Source organism: Balaenoptera borealis (assembly GCF_965194805.1).
Source record: "Balaenoptera borealis genome assembly, chromosome: 1".
In the NCBI taxonomy this organism is placed as follows: domain Eukaryota; kingdom Metazoa; phylum Chordata; class Mammalia; order Artiodactyla; family Balaenopteridae; genus Balaenoptera; species Balaenoptera borealis.
In genome coordinates this window covers 15455639-15472185 of record NC_138860.1, presented here as the reverse complement: position 1 = coordinate 15472185, position 16547 = coordinate 15455639, and the positions used below count along the sequence as shown (strand labels likewise).

General features: G+C 35.0%; 1 protein-coding gene across 1 annotated transcript in view; it reads left to right on the top strand.

Moving 5' to 3' along the window:
- Positions 1–16547, top strand: part of USH2A (usherin) — a 783103-nt gene that overhangs the window by 47770 nt on the left and 718786 nt on the right. Inside the window, exon 3 of the mRNA XM_082362477.1 lies at positions 10063–10195. Coding sequence (XP_082218603.1) covers positions 10063–10195 — 133 coding nt within the window. The remainder of the gene's footprint in view (positions 1–10062; positions 10196–16547) is intronic.

The following is a 16547-nucleotide window of genomic DNA, read 5'->3' as shown; positions in this document are numbered from 1 at the left end:
GACTGGGCTACAATTTTAGATAGGGTATTAGGAGGGGTTTTGCTAAAATGACAGTTACGGAAACATCTGAAGGAGATGAGGGAATAAGCCAGCAGGTGTCTGTAGAAGCAACGTCAAGGAGAAGGAATAGAAAATGCAAAGGCTTTGAGGAAAATAGGTGCCTGGAATGTTTGTGGAGGACAGTGTAGCTAGATCAGAGAGCACAGGGGCATACTAATAAAAGATAAGCCAGAGGTAGCAAGGAGACAGATTGGGTAGAAATCTGTAGAACTTTTACTCAGTGTAAAAACCCATTGGTTTACATGCGGTAAATCAGTGAAGTTAGACCACACCTACACACCGAAATAATGCCATTTGCAGCAACATGGATGGACCTGGAGATTACCATACTAGGTGAAGGAAGTCAGAAAGAGAAAGACAAATACCATATGATATCACTTATACATGGAATCTAAAGTATGATACAAATGAACTTATTTACAAAACAGAGACAGACTCATAGACATAGAAAACAAATTTATGGTTACCAAAGGGGAAAGGAGGTGAGGGAGGGATAAATTTGGAGTTTGGAATTAGTAGATAGAAACTACTATATATAGAATAAAGAACAAGGTCCTACGGTGTAGCACAGGGAACCATATTCAATATCCTGTAATAAACCATAATGGGAAAAATATGAAAAAGAATATATATATATATATATATAATATATATGTCTAACTGAATCACTTTGCTATACACCAGAAAACTAACAGAACATTGTAAATCAACCATACTTCAATTTAAAAAAAAAAAAAAAAAAAACAAACCATTTACAGTCTTTTGCAAAAGAGTGACATAATCTGCTTTTGTTTTGTCAAGAATCCTTGGGCTTCTGTCTTGAGAATATACTGAAGGGGAACACAGATTGAATCTGGGAGACCAGTTAGGAGGCCATTGCAAAAATCTAGGGAAGAGGGGGCTTGGGCTAGTGTTGTAGCGAGAGAGGTGGTGAGCAGTGAGTGGATTCTGGCTATATTTTGAAAGGAGGACCTCTGGATTTGCTGATGGAATGGGTGAGAGGCACGAAGGAAAGAGAGAAGTGGGGGAGGACTCTAAGGATTTTGGGCTGAGCAACTGGAGGAAGGGAATTGCAATGTTCCAAGGTGGGGAAGGCTGTGGAAGAATCAGGTTTGGGGCATAAATGTTCTTGAATGATCTAATACTCTTCCAAGAAGAGTTGTTGAATAGAAAGATGGGTATAGGGTCTAGATTAGAAGAAGTCTGAGTTAGAGATAATCATTTGGGGAGTCATCAACCTAACGATGGTATTTAAAGAATTGAGGCAAGGTGATGTTATCAAGGGAGTACTTACTTATAAGCAGAAAGGAGAAGAGATTGAAAAACTGAATCCTGGGGCACTTCAACATTTACAGGTCCAAGAGGATCCATTGAAAGAGACTGAGAGAAGCAGCCTGAGGGGTAAGGGGAATATTATGAGAGTCTGATGTACAAGCAGTCAAATGACAAAGGTATTTCAAGGAGGGGGGAATGATCAGCTCTGTCAATGCCACTGATGGTTCAGGTAAGTTGGAAACTAGGAATTTACTGTTTGCTTTTAGCTTCATGGAACTCATTGGTGACCGTGATAGGGGAGTTGTGGTGATGCAGCTGGCATCAAAATGTTGACGTGTTTCGAGCTTGAGTGGCTGGAGGAATGCTTTCATGGAGGGAGTAGCCTGGCACAGGTGTCAGGACCTAAGTGTGATGAAGAGGTCTCTTTGGGGCTGTGTATCTGTCCATGGCAACTGGATTTTGGTTATGTATAAGAGAATTAATCAAATAAGTATGTTTATTGAAGATAATGGGAGCCAGGTTTCTCCCTTTCAGAGAAGGGAGTTACACGTATGAAAAGAGAAATTAGAATGAACCTTAGAGTATTGGATCAGAATTGAAATTATCAGTGTAATCCCATTTCATGTATGTATGTGTGTGCATAAATATATATATATATATATATATACACACACATACATAGATAGACATAGAAATACTATATAAGTCAATGTGTAGGTGTCTATATCCATCTAATCTATCTTTCTATCTTCATATTCTCTACCTCTGTCCACTAAGAGGGAGTGGGAGGGCGTGGGAGTAATAGGATGAGTATACAGCACTGAATCTTTGTTCTTAAATAACACTTGTCACTTAAGGAACCAGAATTCCTTGGAGAAATGGTTGATTTCAGGGCCAGGCCAGGGAAGTATGGGGCACTCATTGTCTAAACATGGAACAACTTGAGCACTGAAATACATATTGAGTGCATTTATTATATTCCACTGAATAACATAAGGATTCATGAGTCCATACAGATACAGTTAAGTAAATGCAGGCAATGAAAGCTTAATAAAGAACAGGATATCTGCCCAAAGTATCTGCTCACAAAATGCTTATTAATTGCAAAGAGAAATTTTGTTTTTTTACATAAAGAAGCCTGGCAGATACCATCTTAATCCAAAAGATTAAAGTTAACATCATCAGTGATGGAACAACTAGAAATTATGTAACACATAAGATGTAATAAGATGATCTCTGAATCACCTGGATCTAGTCAGGAGGAAACAGACAAATTCAGATTGAGAGGCAGTCTACAAAGTAGCTAGACTGTAGTCTTCAACAGTGTTAAGATCATGATAGTCAAGGAAAGATTGAAGAACTGTTCTAGATCAAAGTAGACCTGAGAGTTGTGACAACTAAATTCAACATGTGACCCTGGACTGGGTTTGTAATCTACAAAGGACATTTTGGGAACTATTGGCAAAACTTGAATGGTGTCTGAGGATAAGGTGATAAGGATGTATCAATGTCAATTTCCTGATTTTGATGGTTGTATTATGATTATTTACGAGAATATCTTTTTTTTTTTTGGTACCAAATGCATTACTGTATTTGGGGATAATGGGTAAATCAGTCAGCACCTTAATCTCTAATGTTTCAGAAAAAACTTCTTGTACTGTTCCTGCGACTTTCCTGGAATATTGAGGATTTTTTTTTTTTTTTTTTAAGTAATAAAAACCAGAAACTACTAATTGAGACTAGGAAATAGGAAAAGAGAAACTGGGCAAAGCAAGTATAGGCAGCTCATGGGAATGCCACTACAGTGGGAAAGAGAGAAATGGGGAAGTATTTAGAGGAGAAGACTTCTAAGATTATTTTTCTCTTTCTCATCTTTGTCCCTAAGCTCTTTATTCATGTTTATTTTATTACATTTTCCCACCTGGCACTGAAAATATTTTTATATGCCAGTTTCCATTACAGAATACAAATTCCTTGAAGAAAAGGTCTGTGTTTTATATTTGCTTTATATGTAGCATAACACTTAGCATATTATAATGTGTTCATTGAATATTCAAACAACTGAAACATTTTCAAAAAAACTATGGTTTTAAATGAAGGGGTATGATGAACAATTTTCTTCCTAAACGTGGAAGACAAAATAAGAAGTTGACTTTTTAAGGAGGGGAATTTGTAGGCATAACAAATAAACAACTTCCAGATTTGGGGATATAAAATGCTGAAAAGGTTACTAAGGTGTTTCACAACTAATTTTAATAATCTTTTCAAAGTCATCTGTTCCATATGGATTACATAGAAAAAGGAACCAATGATACACTGAGATAATTAAGAGTGTAGAAAATTGTGATCATCTCTATACCAAATGTGAAATTGTGCATGAAATGTTCCTAGACAGTATCTACAGAAAATGGGCTGGCTGTATTCCCATTCCCTAGGAAATCAATAGTAAATAAAACCATTGGCAGATTTTTCTATGTTATATATATATATGTGTGTGTGTGTGTGTGTGTGTGTGTGTGTGTATGTGTGTGTCTGTGTAAATTAATAGCTTTTTTTTGAAGTGAAGAGAGTAATTTAATAGTTTCGGAAGAAGTGGACACGAGAGTTTTACATCTACTCAAGATAGGACAAAGAAAACTACTTAGATTCCTATGTTAAATTTCTAGAGATTAATTAAGTTAGAGGCTTGTTCTTAGGAGGTTGCAGTATATGGAGAGAGAACTTTAATGGATATCAAAGGTGAGTAGTAAATCCAAAGCATCATACTTAGGGTGAAAATGTAGTACACTTAGGCATAGATCACTTCCAGGGCCGGGCTTGTCTGAGTTACTCAGAGAGGAAAAAACAAAAGTCTGTATGTAGGGGACAGGGGTCTGGTGGGGAGGGGGTGGGGGGATGAACGGGACAGGGAGGAAGGGAGAAGGGGCCAGGGAGAGGAGTGTTGAAATGAAATGTATGAGCTCGTGGGAAGTGAAAAACAGAAACAAAAACAGGCAAGAAAATCTTGAGGAATATAGCTGTGTCTGAAGTCATTTCCCTGTAGCCATCTTTCATACAAAGAGAATAAGATATAAGACGTTATCAGTAAATCAGACCAGTAGTGGGAACGCATGCACATTGCAAGTACTTGTGGGCAACTCATGTGGTTAATTTCTACCAAACCAACCTTCCATGAACAATTACCTCAACTCTTTTTTTCATGTTGTTTGTATAAACATAGCATAGAAAATATTTAATAGACTGGTATATTTATTCATAATTATATGATTCTATAAAAGCCCATGTTAGTAAATAAGGTCACTTTACAAAGGTGAAGAATCCCTGTATGATATATTTTATCCGTTAGAAAATGGTGCCTTTTCTTTATTGCTTACAATTGCAGAATAGTGTAGATTGTGTTGGTGGTTTTGTTTTTGGAGTATCTATTAGTCAGTCAATCAATTAGTATTTATTGAGCTTCTGCCTATCATGTAGGGAATGCTCATCAAATTTGCAAATGACACAAATCTTGGAGGATGTTAAATACATTGGATGACAGACATAGCATCCAAAAAGATTTTGACAGCCTGGAGCAATGGGCTGAATCTAACAAGATGAAATATAACGTGGATAAATATAAATTCCTGTCCTTTGGTCCAAAAAACTAACTGCCTATGTATAGGATGGAGTAGATATGCTTTAACAGTGATGTAAGTTAAAAAAAAAAAAAAAAAGACTTAGTGTCTTAGTGACTAGTCAGCTCAACTTAATTTATCAGTTTTAGTTGTATGATGTCATGAAATCTAGCATGCAGTTTTGGATTATATTAAGGTGATAATCTTATTTCAATTTGGTGAGAGACCACACGTAGAGATTGTAGTATTTCTGGAGCCACATTTTAAGAAGAGAGAGACCCAGAACCATGTCATATTTAGAACACCACAGAAACTAAACACATTTATCTTGAAGAAGACTTAGGAGAAAAATGATATGTGTGGACTCTCGTGTGGAAAAGGGATTGGATTTTTTTCACTTGGTCTCAATAATTAGAGCTGGGGCCTACGAATTGAAGTTATAAGGAGATATCTTTCAGTTCAATCATTTATAATAGCAAAAGCTGTTCAAAGATGAAAGGGTTCCCAAAGTCTGCAGAAGCAGAACACTGGAGTAGGTAAACCTAGGTGTCCTCATTTTGGGGATAATAACACGGTAGAGGGGCAATCTGAGAACCCAGTGAGATACTATAAGTAAAGCACTCAGCACACAGCCCGGCAAATGGCAAGTGATGATATAGCTCATTGGAGCTGTTACTCTTCTTATTATGGGAGGTGTTGATACAAAGCCTGAGCCATCACTGTGTTGAGTTAAAGCCAAGAAACTCAATGGGTGGGTCTGATAAACTAGATGGTGGTTATATCTAAATGCTCGCTGGGTGCAATCTCTGAAACCAGTTATTCTTCTATGTGACTTTGAAGAGTGTAACTTTTTTTTAAAAAAAATTCTCTGTGATTCCATTTCATTACTTGCAGATAATGCCAAACCTGCCTTGGGTTGTTGTAAGGATAAAAAAAATGAATATATATATAACTTAGAACAATGCTTGACATGCTAGTTTTTCAATAAATGAGAGCACTTTTATAATGCTGAAGTAGTCAACAAAGGATCGTTGTAGGATACAGGACTTGAGATACATGTTTTGAAAAATATTAAAAATTTAGGTAGATGAAAAGCAGTAGCAAGGTTATTCCCATATGGAAATAGCTTGAATAAAACATGGAGATGGAATTAAGCATTGTGGGATCATCAGACAGTGAAGAAACCTCACCAGTTAGGTGAGGTTGGCTACTGGTGACCAGTTAGAAATAAAAGTGGATGGAATGAGTGAGGGAAAACCTCAGAAGACCTTTGGTTTGGGATGGTAAGCAGAGTGGCATTCCACATGCTTTCAGGTAGGGGATGAAACATACATGTGATATTTTAAAATAACCTTATGAAGTTTTCAGAATAAATTGCCTTCCTTATGCTTAAAAATTATAGATGGAATAGTTGAATCTTTTATGCAAATCCTTCTTTATCCTAGAAATGGAAATTCTATTTCAGGGCAATTTCTATTTCAGAAGGTCCAAAACACTTTTTCCTCCATGAAGTTTTCCCTTCAGATTCATATCACAGTGGTTTTCTTTTTTGTTTGAAATCCTTAGCATTCAAATGTTTTTTGTATTTGTATCATCCATCATCATCTTCTGAGAGTGAATTTGAATTCACGATCTGTTGCCAGATCACTTTGTGTTAAATCTATGAAAAAGGTGTTCTTCAAAAGGCATAAAATGATTTTGTTTTAAAATGAGACCTATCACATTAATGAAAATGATATTCCTGGGAGGCTTATAAGTTGGTTCTAGGAAGACAAGTCCCACAGAGAAGGTCCAAAAGTAGTTTATACACCACACACTCATGGATTAAGGTGTAACTTCTCAAAGCAACTCCATAAAAAAAGACAACACTGAATTAACTGCACGAAGATTCAGTACATAAGTAAAAAACAACCGTCATCATTTGTAGTGACTCAGACACTATTTAGTATGCTAAAATTACTCTGTTGTTTCATACGTACAAGCTCCTTGAGGAAAAGGACAGTGATTTTATTTTCTTGGTGTAACTCATAGGGCCACTGCGGGTGCTGGGTTAATGCCGTATTGAATTAAATTTAAATTAGGAGGATATTGGCAACAGGAAAACTATAAAACTATTTCTCCAATGAGGAAGTCAGCATAGGTACTCTGCCTTTTTGTTTCCCAACCTGAATCAGCAGTTTTTTGCTTTCCTTTTCCTTTGTTGTTGTTCCTGGTGGTGGTGGCCTACAGGAGTAGCATAGCAACAGACGTTTGGCATTTCAGTGGAACAGGTGATTGTTGACAGTTACAAGGTGAACTTGGTTGTATTTTTTCCCTTGGTAGCTTCTCAGCAATTGTGCGACCTTCTGGAATTTTGAACTATGCTCCTCTCTAATCAGGCATGAGAATGGTTAGGAATTCTACATTTTTAAGTCAACTACACTCTTGTGCTCAAAGGAATGAGTACAGCCTATCCCAGGGACACCAAGTTTGACCCCCAAACAATGGCTAGAATAAAATTTGAAACCCTGGGAGAATGAAGGCTGGAGAATGACTTGCTCCCTTGTATCTTCTTTCCAAAATGTTTTTGGACGTCTTATGAAGGTGTTTAAGGCTTTTTCTACAGCTGCTATTGGTTTTGCCAATTCATTCCTTCAAGCCACACCAATAAACATGTACAAACCCCTCTAATCCTCAGAGAAGTGGAGAAAAAGATAGGTGGGAAGTGCACTGTAGGAGAAGGCTTTCTTTTCACAGGTGAGAGATTCCGTCGTATATATTCCTATTCCCCTAAATAACCGACAAGGGGCTCATCAGGTTGAGCTATTGCAAAGAGCCACCATCATGGTTACGGTTTCCGTGTGATGGGGCCCCAGACCTGAATTGCAAAGTAGTGTAGAGGATCCTTGAATATAAAACATGGTACAGAACACCAAAGAGGATTTAGTCTTATTTATAAAAACGTGGTTGCAGATTAATCATGTTTTAAGTACCAGCAAAGTGAAAACATTCTTCTGGAATTCACTGCAGTGACACTGAATCCTTCTACTAAGCAAATATGTGATGAGTTGATAAAAAGAAAAAAAAAAAGAAAGCAAGGTCCTGAACTCTTGACTACAGATATAATACAGTGAATACAGAAAATCAAAAGCATGCTTTCTATCTGACTCAAAATAAAGGTGCACTTAAACTTGTAAAAGACAACATTTTTATTTGAATGATATGACAGAACTGTCACAGGAGTGTTACCTGCTATAAAGAAAGCCAAAGAATTATTACCTTTATTAGACCAGTGACACTGAGGTTTAGCCATACATTTCTAACTTCTGTCCCTCTACAGAGACAATTTTCTTTTCCTAAATAAACTGTCATGCTAGTGTTAATATATTGTTGGCTCTCTCATGCTCTGAGAATACTGCTGATATAAAACATGTATATGTTAGATTGGTAATAGTATCTTTAGTGTAGCTGACTAGAACAAATGTGTTTCCCTCATGGCTGTGCTAATGTGATAAAGGAAAATTGGCTGTTCATCAGCTTTTGGCTGGGTAAAGACAGTAGAGATGGAGCCACATTCTTTTTTATGCATTAATACCATCGAGAACTTTTCACGAGTTATATTTCATGTGCCTGCATGTTGCGCAAAGATGTTGTAAAACATGAGATAATGCTACAAATAACAAAGTAGAAAAGCCTGTATCTTTTATAATGATAACAGTCAAACACCAAATGACAGTAACAGGCTGTAAAAAATGGGATGCAAAAAAAAAAAAAAAGCCACGGTGGCGGTGTATATCCAGGTCCGTGAGGAGCTAGTGTATGATTTTAGGTCTTTATGTTAAAACTTTGTTTTATAATTAAGTAAAATGCAACACAGGGTCAGTGAGTTTAGGAAAGAACATGAAAGCAGGTTTTAAATGAAAGCAGGTTGGGTAGAGAGGATAAAAGCCATATTGAATAAGTTTTTGAAGAACTGATATTGCCAAGAAAATTATGATGTTAATTTCTAGGTGTGTGTGTGTGCTTTTTTTTTTTTTTTTTTGAGAAGCAGTTTGAAAGGAGTTCACTCATATGATTTAAATATATCAGAGGATGGTTATTTTTGTCAATTTTTGTAAGGGTATTTTAATAGAGTTTCATTTTGAATGCTATGATTTGATATTTTGAAATGAAGATGTTAGCATCTGACCTTCAACTACAAGGCATTAAATTTCTCAATGAAGTAATCTGCATAAAAGTTTGATTGAATTGACTATTCAGGGATCAACACAGACAAAAAGTTCATAACTTTTTATGGTGTAATCCAGGGGTGGTCAGACTACAGCTCACGGGACAACTCTGGCTGGCTACCTGTTTTTATAAAAGTTTTGCTGGAACACGTCCATGCCCATTCACATACATGTTGTCTCTGGCTGCTTTCCTATTACAGCAGAGTTGAGCAGTTGTGACCTGGACCGTTTGGACCACAAAACCAAATCACTTGGCATACAAATAAAAAATATTTATTCTCTAGCTGTTTACCGAAAAAGTTTGTTTACCCCTGATGTAGGGAGTTGTTAGGTTGCCTGATTAATTAGCCTAGAACATGATTGGCAATTTTTTACGTTATTCTGTATTAGAGAAGTATAGATGAAAATTACCGACTAGATACCAACACCTGAGAAAGTAAATGTTTACAAGGAGCCTTTTGTACTAGCAACCTAAATTGAATTATATCCATATGTAATGCATTTTTGGTATATCTGGTTTTGAATATTTTTGCCTTTTGTGTTCATTTCTGTTTGTTTCCAAATATGACTGTAACAAATTTAACTAGTAGCTAAAGAAACAACGTGTCTCCAAAAAGACTTATAAAGCATGGCAGTCAGAGCTGTTAAATATATGGGACAAACAGTTATGCATACCTGTGAATACCCTGGTAGATATGACCCCAGCACAAAACTATAACATATAGGTTTATATCTAGATATACAAACACAAGACATATCATTGAGCCATTAAAATAAAATTCCAGTCTTTCCAGCTGAAGGAAGTGGAGAAGTAGGAAATTAACTTGAGAAAGCCTGCTGAAGTGTAGTTATTATAAAATAAAAGGTTATGCAATCAAAATAATAACGGTGATAATTTCTTACAGGTACATCAGACAAAAATCAGTTTCTTCATCAATGGTTTGGAAGAGGATAATACAGCTTTTGATGCAAGAACTCTAAGTGGTTCAATTACAGATTTTGCCTCTGGTACTATGCAAATAGGACAGAGCTTAAATGGTAAGAGTCCGACTTCAGAAAATTATTTACTTTATCCAATTACACTGTTTCTTAAAAATTGTGTCAAAAATAATATTTTAAAATACCCAGGTGTATTTGTTTCCTAGGGCTGCTGTAACACATTAGCACCAACTGGGTGGCAGCTTAATTAAGCAGATTTCATCCCCTGGTGGTTCTGGAGGGTAGAAGTCTGAAATCAAGGATTCAGTGTTGGTTTCTTCTGGAGGTTCTGAGGGAGAATTCATTCCATGCCTCTCTTTCTGGTGGCTTCTGGCGATACTTAGTGTTCCTTGACTTGTAGCTGTATAACTTCAATCTTCGCCTCCATCTTCACCTGGCCTTTTCCCCTTTGCTTTTCAGGACACTTGTGACCAGATTTAGGCCCCACCCTAATCCAGTATTGTCTTGTCTCAAGATCCTTAATTACATCAGCAAAGACCCTTTTTCCAAGTAAACTCACAGTTGCAAGTTGCAGGTAGTCTTATCTTTTGGAAGCCATTATTCAACCCACTATATCAGGGAATCTTTAAAATTAGAATGTCTCTATCATTTATTTTTAAAGTAAGAACACTATGTAATAAACTATATTTTCTTTTTTTTAATTTATTTTTTATTGAAGTAAGGTTGAATTACAATGTTGTGTTCATTTCTGCTGTATAGCAAAGTGACTCAGTTACACACATATATATACATTCTTTTTTTATATATTCTTTTCCATTATGGTTTATCACAGGATACTGAATATAGTTCCCTGTGCTATACAGTAGGACCTTGTTGTTTATCCATTCTATATATACAAGTTTGCATCTGCTAATCCCAAACTCCAACTCCTACCCTCTCCCACTCCCCTCCCCCTTGGCAACCACCAGTCTATTCTCTATGTCCGTGGTTTTGCTTCCATTTCATAGATAAGTTCATTGGTGTCATATTTTAGATTCCACATATAAGTGATATATGGTATTTGTCTTTCTCTTTCTGACTTACTTCACTTAGTAGGATAATCTCTAGTTACATCCATGTTGCTGCAAATGGCATTATTTTGTTCTTTTTTATGGCTGAGTAGTATTCCATTGTATATATGTACCACATCTTTATCCATTCATCTGTTGATGGACATCTAGGCTATTTCCATGTCTTGGCTGTTGTGAATAGTGCTGCTATGAACATAGGGGTGGATGTATCTTTTTGAATTATAGTTTTGTCTGGATATATGCCCAGGGGCAGGATTGTTGGATCATATGGTAATTCTATTTTTAGTTTTCTGAGGGACCTCCATACTGTTTTCCACAGTGGCACCAACTTCCATTCCCACCAACAGTGTAGGAGGGTTCCGTTTTCTCCACACTCTCTTCAGCATTTGTTATTTGTAGACTTTGTAATGGTGGTCATTCTGACCAGTGTGAGGTGGGACCTCATTGTAGTTTTGATTTGCTTTTCTGTAATAATCAGCAATGTTGAGCATCTTTTCGTGTGCCTCCTGACCATCTGTATTTCTTCTTAAACTATATTTTCTTTCTCTTTTTTTTTCAAGTTTGTATTTTATTGTATGGCTATTGTTAAAGTAGGACTTAGAGTATTAGACAGAAATTGGAAAATAATAGTCAACGTGGAATAAACTGGATTAATGGTGTTCATATCTTCCCACCCTAAAAATGGTCCATGTAGATTAAGAAGATAATATGCATCACATCCTGAAAAGAACAGAAGTTGTATTTAGACTTCTCTTGAAATAACTATTACAGTGGTCTATAAAATTGTCTACACTTTAAAATGGGAATGCGAATTATTTTATATTATTAAATAATAAATGCTCATTATAAGAAAATCCAAACAACACAGAACTCTATAAAATAGGAAGCATTTTCCTTTTTTGACCTTCATAGATAGATATAGTTAACTTTGTTATACCCGTCCATCATTTTTTACATATAGCTAGAGATATGGTTATAAATATAATAATTTTCCAAAAATGAAATTATCATACATATGCTATCTCTGAGCCCTCTAAAAATAAATACTTCCCCTCCAAATGCTATGAGAAACATGTCAATATGCCTTCTCATTTAAAATGGCTGCATTGTGCACAATTGTATAGCTGTAACCAAAACTTTTTAAACAAGATTATATTGATGAACATTTAGGTTATTTCTACTATTTCAATATTATTAGCAGTTATTTGATAGAAAACACTAAATATATATATCTATATATATATCTTGTCTATATCTATCATGCATATACACATAGACATATATATGTGTTTGAACAATTGTCTGTGCAGTTCCCTAAGACCTTTTACTTTGGCGTCAGTTTCCCTGATTTCAAATCCCATCTCTCTACTTACTAGCCATGTGACCTGGAATAACTTTTTAATGTCTCTAAACTGTAGTTACATCCAATTTAAAATCATGATGATGATGCTATTACAGTCCCATTATAAGGATCAAATGAGGCTATGTCATAAAAAGCACTATTATTTTCCAGCATCTGGTACCTGGTAGTTGCTCCATATTTGTGGAATGAATGAATACGGTACCTTGTATATACTAAATCATATTGATATGTAATACTATTATTAATATTATAATTATTTCCCTAACATGAATCAATAGAAGTTAAATATGTTGAAATATATGGTCATTTTTTAATTTTAATACATATGAGATTGATTACCCTAAAGCATAACAACAGATAATCTCCAGAAAGGTTGTGAAAATTTAAACCTGATTTTAAAATATAGGTAAGTATTTGCCTCCTTAAACAGTAACTGACCTTACAAATTATCCTTGTTTTTTTTCACTTTTGTCATTCCTCTCATTGAAAAATGTTTTTGTACACTGCCTTAGAATTATTTGGCTATTAGTGAGGTTGACTGGCTTTCCACATATGTCTTGATAATTTGCATTTCATTTGTTAATTCCTTATACATGTTGTGTGTCTATATTTATAGTCTGGAATTTCTTATTTGTAAAAGCTCATTAATGCTAAGAATATTATGTTACACATGTTTTCGTTAGTTTTTAGATAGTCTGATAACTTTGCATTATAGAAATTAAAAAATATTTTAAGTTTTTAATAAAGGCAAAGCATGCATGTAACATAATGCATAAATATTAAGGGGTACAGCTTTATAAAATTTTAATCCTATATAATTCTCATCCAGAATGAGATCATCAAACATTTCTTGTATTAAAGACTCCTAGTGAATACCGACTCTAAAGGGAAACAGGAATAGTGTTAGTAAGGACCTCTATCGGCATAGATTAGTGTTGCCTATTCTTGAATTCTCATGTAAATTAAATCATGCAATAGGTATTCTTTTGTGTCTAATTCCTTTTCTAAGCACTATGCCTGTAAGATTTATCTATACTGTGTGTTGCTATTTCCTTAAGCTTTAGGAAATACTTCTTTACTTTTTCAAAGTGGGTATTCTAACCAATGATATTTGAGAATTTCGGCGATCTGTGTCCTACCAACACTGAGTATTGTCATATGTTATTGTTGTTTGCCATTCTGGTGGCTGTATGGTACATTTCCTGATGATTTATGATGTTGAGAACATTTTCATGTGCTTCTTGGTCATGGCTATGCTCTTTTGTGAAATACCTATTTAAGATTTTGCCAATTTTTAGTTGGATAGTTTGTCTTTTTATTACTTACAGGAGCTCTTCAGTATTTTGAATATGAGTTCTTTGACAGATGCATGGACTTCAAATATCACCTTCTGGGTTATGGCGTATACTATCATTTTCCTTTGATCAACAGATATTCTTAATTTTAGTGAAGTCCAGTTTACTAACTTTTCTTTCAAACTTAATACTTTTCATGTCCTGTTTAGAATATCTTTGCAAATCCTGAAAGAATAAAGTGTAGGAGAACACCATAAACACCATAAAGATGTTCCCTTTCACTTTATTTTAAAAGTGCTATCATTTTACCTCTCAAATTTAGATTGATGTTCTTTCTGGGATTGATATTTGGGTATGGTATGAAGTAGGAGTCAAGATCCATTTGTTTTTTTCCCACCTGAATATCTAATTGACCCAGAAACATTTTCATCACTTCTCTACTACTTTGCAGTGGTAACTTTGTCACAAATTATATATCTGTTATGTGAAGATGGGTTTGTTCCTGAGCTCACCATTTTGTTTCAATGATCTGTTTGCCCATACTTATCGTTAAAGCATTTGGTTTCCATTATTGTAGCTTCATAAAAGTCTTAATATCTAGAAGTATTTAATTTCTCCAACTCTTTTTTTCTTCCAAGATTTTCTAGGCTATTATATGAATTTTAGGAGTTTTTCGATTTTCACAAAACTTTGAGGGAATTTAAATCCTTAACTCAATTTTGCGAGAATAGACAGCTATAGAATATCAAGTCTTCCAATCCATGAACATCATATACTCCTTACTTTCTCCCAGCAATGTTTTTAGTTTTCTGTATAGCGTCTCATTCATATTTGTAAGACTTAGTCCTGTGTATCTGTTGGTCCTTTTGTTCATGTAATTTTACTTCAATTGTTTTGGAACTTTATTCTCTAATTTTCTTTCTGTTATATAAAAATGCCATCAATTTTTATATTGACCTTAAGTCCAATGACCTTGCTAAATTTTAATTCTAATAGTTATACAGTCCTATCATATATACACAGTAGGCACTCAAATCTTTTCAAATGTTTGCAATAAAGGAATAAGTGGTCATGGCTTTGGAGGTGTCACATAGATATTTATGGGTGTTGTTATTAATAATTTTGAAACAATGTAAAATTTTAATTTCCCCCTATGACCTGAGTTATCTAGTTTAAAGAAAATAGTATATATTTTTAATTTTCAAAAAACATTCTAAAACACTGTGGTTAAATTTCCAGGCTCTGGGGTCAAATAAATTTGGGTTGAATTCAATTTAGTTGTGTATTTTTGGTCAAAATATGTATCCCTTTTAAGTCTTAGGTTTCTAATCTACTAAATAATGTTTTAATAAATGATTCATGGGAATATTATAAGAATTATATGAGACTGTGTATGTGTAGTGTGTACTGCTTGTCATATTGTAACTGTTAATAAGTGTCAACTATTATTAACCTCTTTGAACATCTATTTTCTTATTGTGAAGCAGAGATAACAATTACTTTCCATAGAATTGTTGAGAGATCCAAAGAAAAATGACTCTATTATTTTAATTTGTATATTCTCTTAGATCAAGCTAAACTTATGTGAAGAAGTAATATTTTAAGGAACCAATATATTTAGAAACTTGTTTGAGTAATTAGTATATTGAAAAATTCTATAAAGTACTCTGCCTGCAGAAATTCCTAATAACACATTACATCTTGTGAGCCTTATTTCAATATTTAACTCCCATTAGCACTTCTAAAAGTGTTTTATTGCCCCAAATATTGCTCACAGTAGTAGACAGTGCCATAAATTTGTCCACTCTGCACTGTGGGGTTGAAATGATTTGCTCCTATTCTATTTCAGTATACTAGATGTTGAATTAATGCTTCCAAAGGACTGTGTGGACTGAATATGATATTTGTTTTTAAACTGCAAAAGAATTGATTCAACTTCTGCTTGGAAAACACATCATTGGAAAAGGGTTTATTTCCGATGTTACTTAGTTTTTATTACAGTTTTTCTCCTTAAGTTCTGAGCATCGGAGAACTACAGGAGGAAAGAATATTTTAAAATAATTGTTATCTTTTTTCCCATCAATTTATAGGTACGGTTGTACCTACTGTATCTTTTCTCTAATTAGAGATGGCAGATAGCCTGGCTCATTACTTCTGCCTAATGAGCCAGGCTCCACGCCACCTCTCTAATCAGAAAAGAGAGAGGTACAGAATGTTCCCACGGACTTATTATAAATCATTTTCTTTCTCTCACTTGCTCCTTTTTTCAATCAAAAAATTAAGTCCCTGTCCTCCATACTTTTGTCCGCATCCAAGATGGTTTCATTCAGGAGAGGTAATTGTGCAAGAGATTACCGTGAGCTGAATTAAAGGTGCTCTCATGCAGCACCGGGCTGGCTGTCTCTGCTTTGGAACAGATACTACCTCAAACACAGGCATATCAAACGAAGGCCTATAGGAAATCAAGATGGCTTTTCTTACTTTGTCTGGTTAGGCTTAATTTGTTTCTTTGGTTCTGTACCCAGGAAGCAACAACTTTTCACATGAGTATTGGCTGCTAGAGAGCCTTTTCTTTGAGTCTCATTTCTAACTAGCATAACTTTCTAGAAAAATATGTTGCCAATCACACTTTCTGTTGCTGCAAGCCTTGTCTTTGCCTCCCCTAGGAAATTAATCAGTGGACCAGATGAATACTTTTTCCTGAGCCCTGTATCCATACTAAT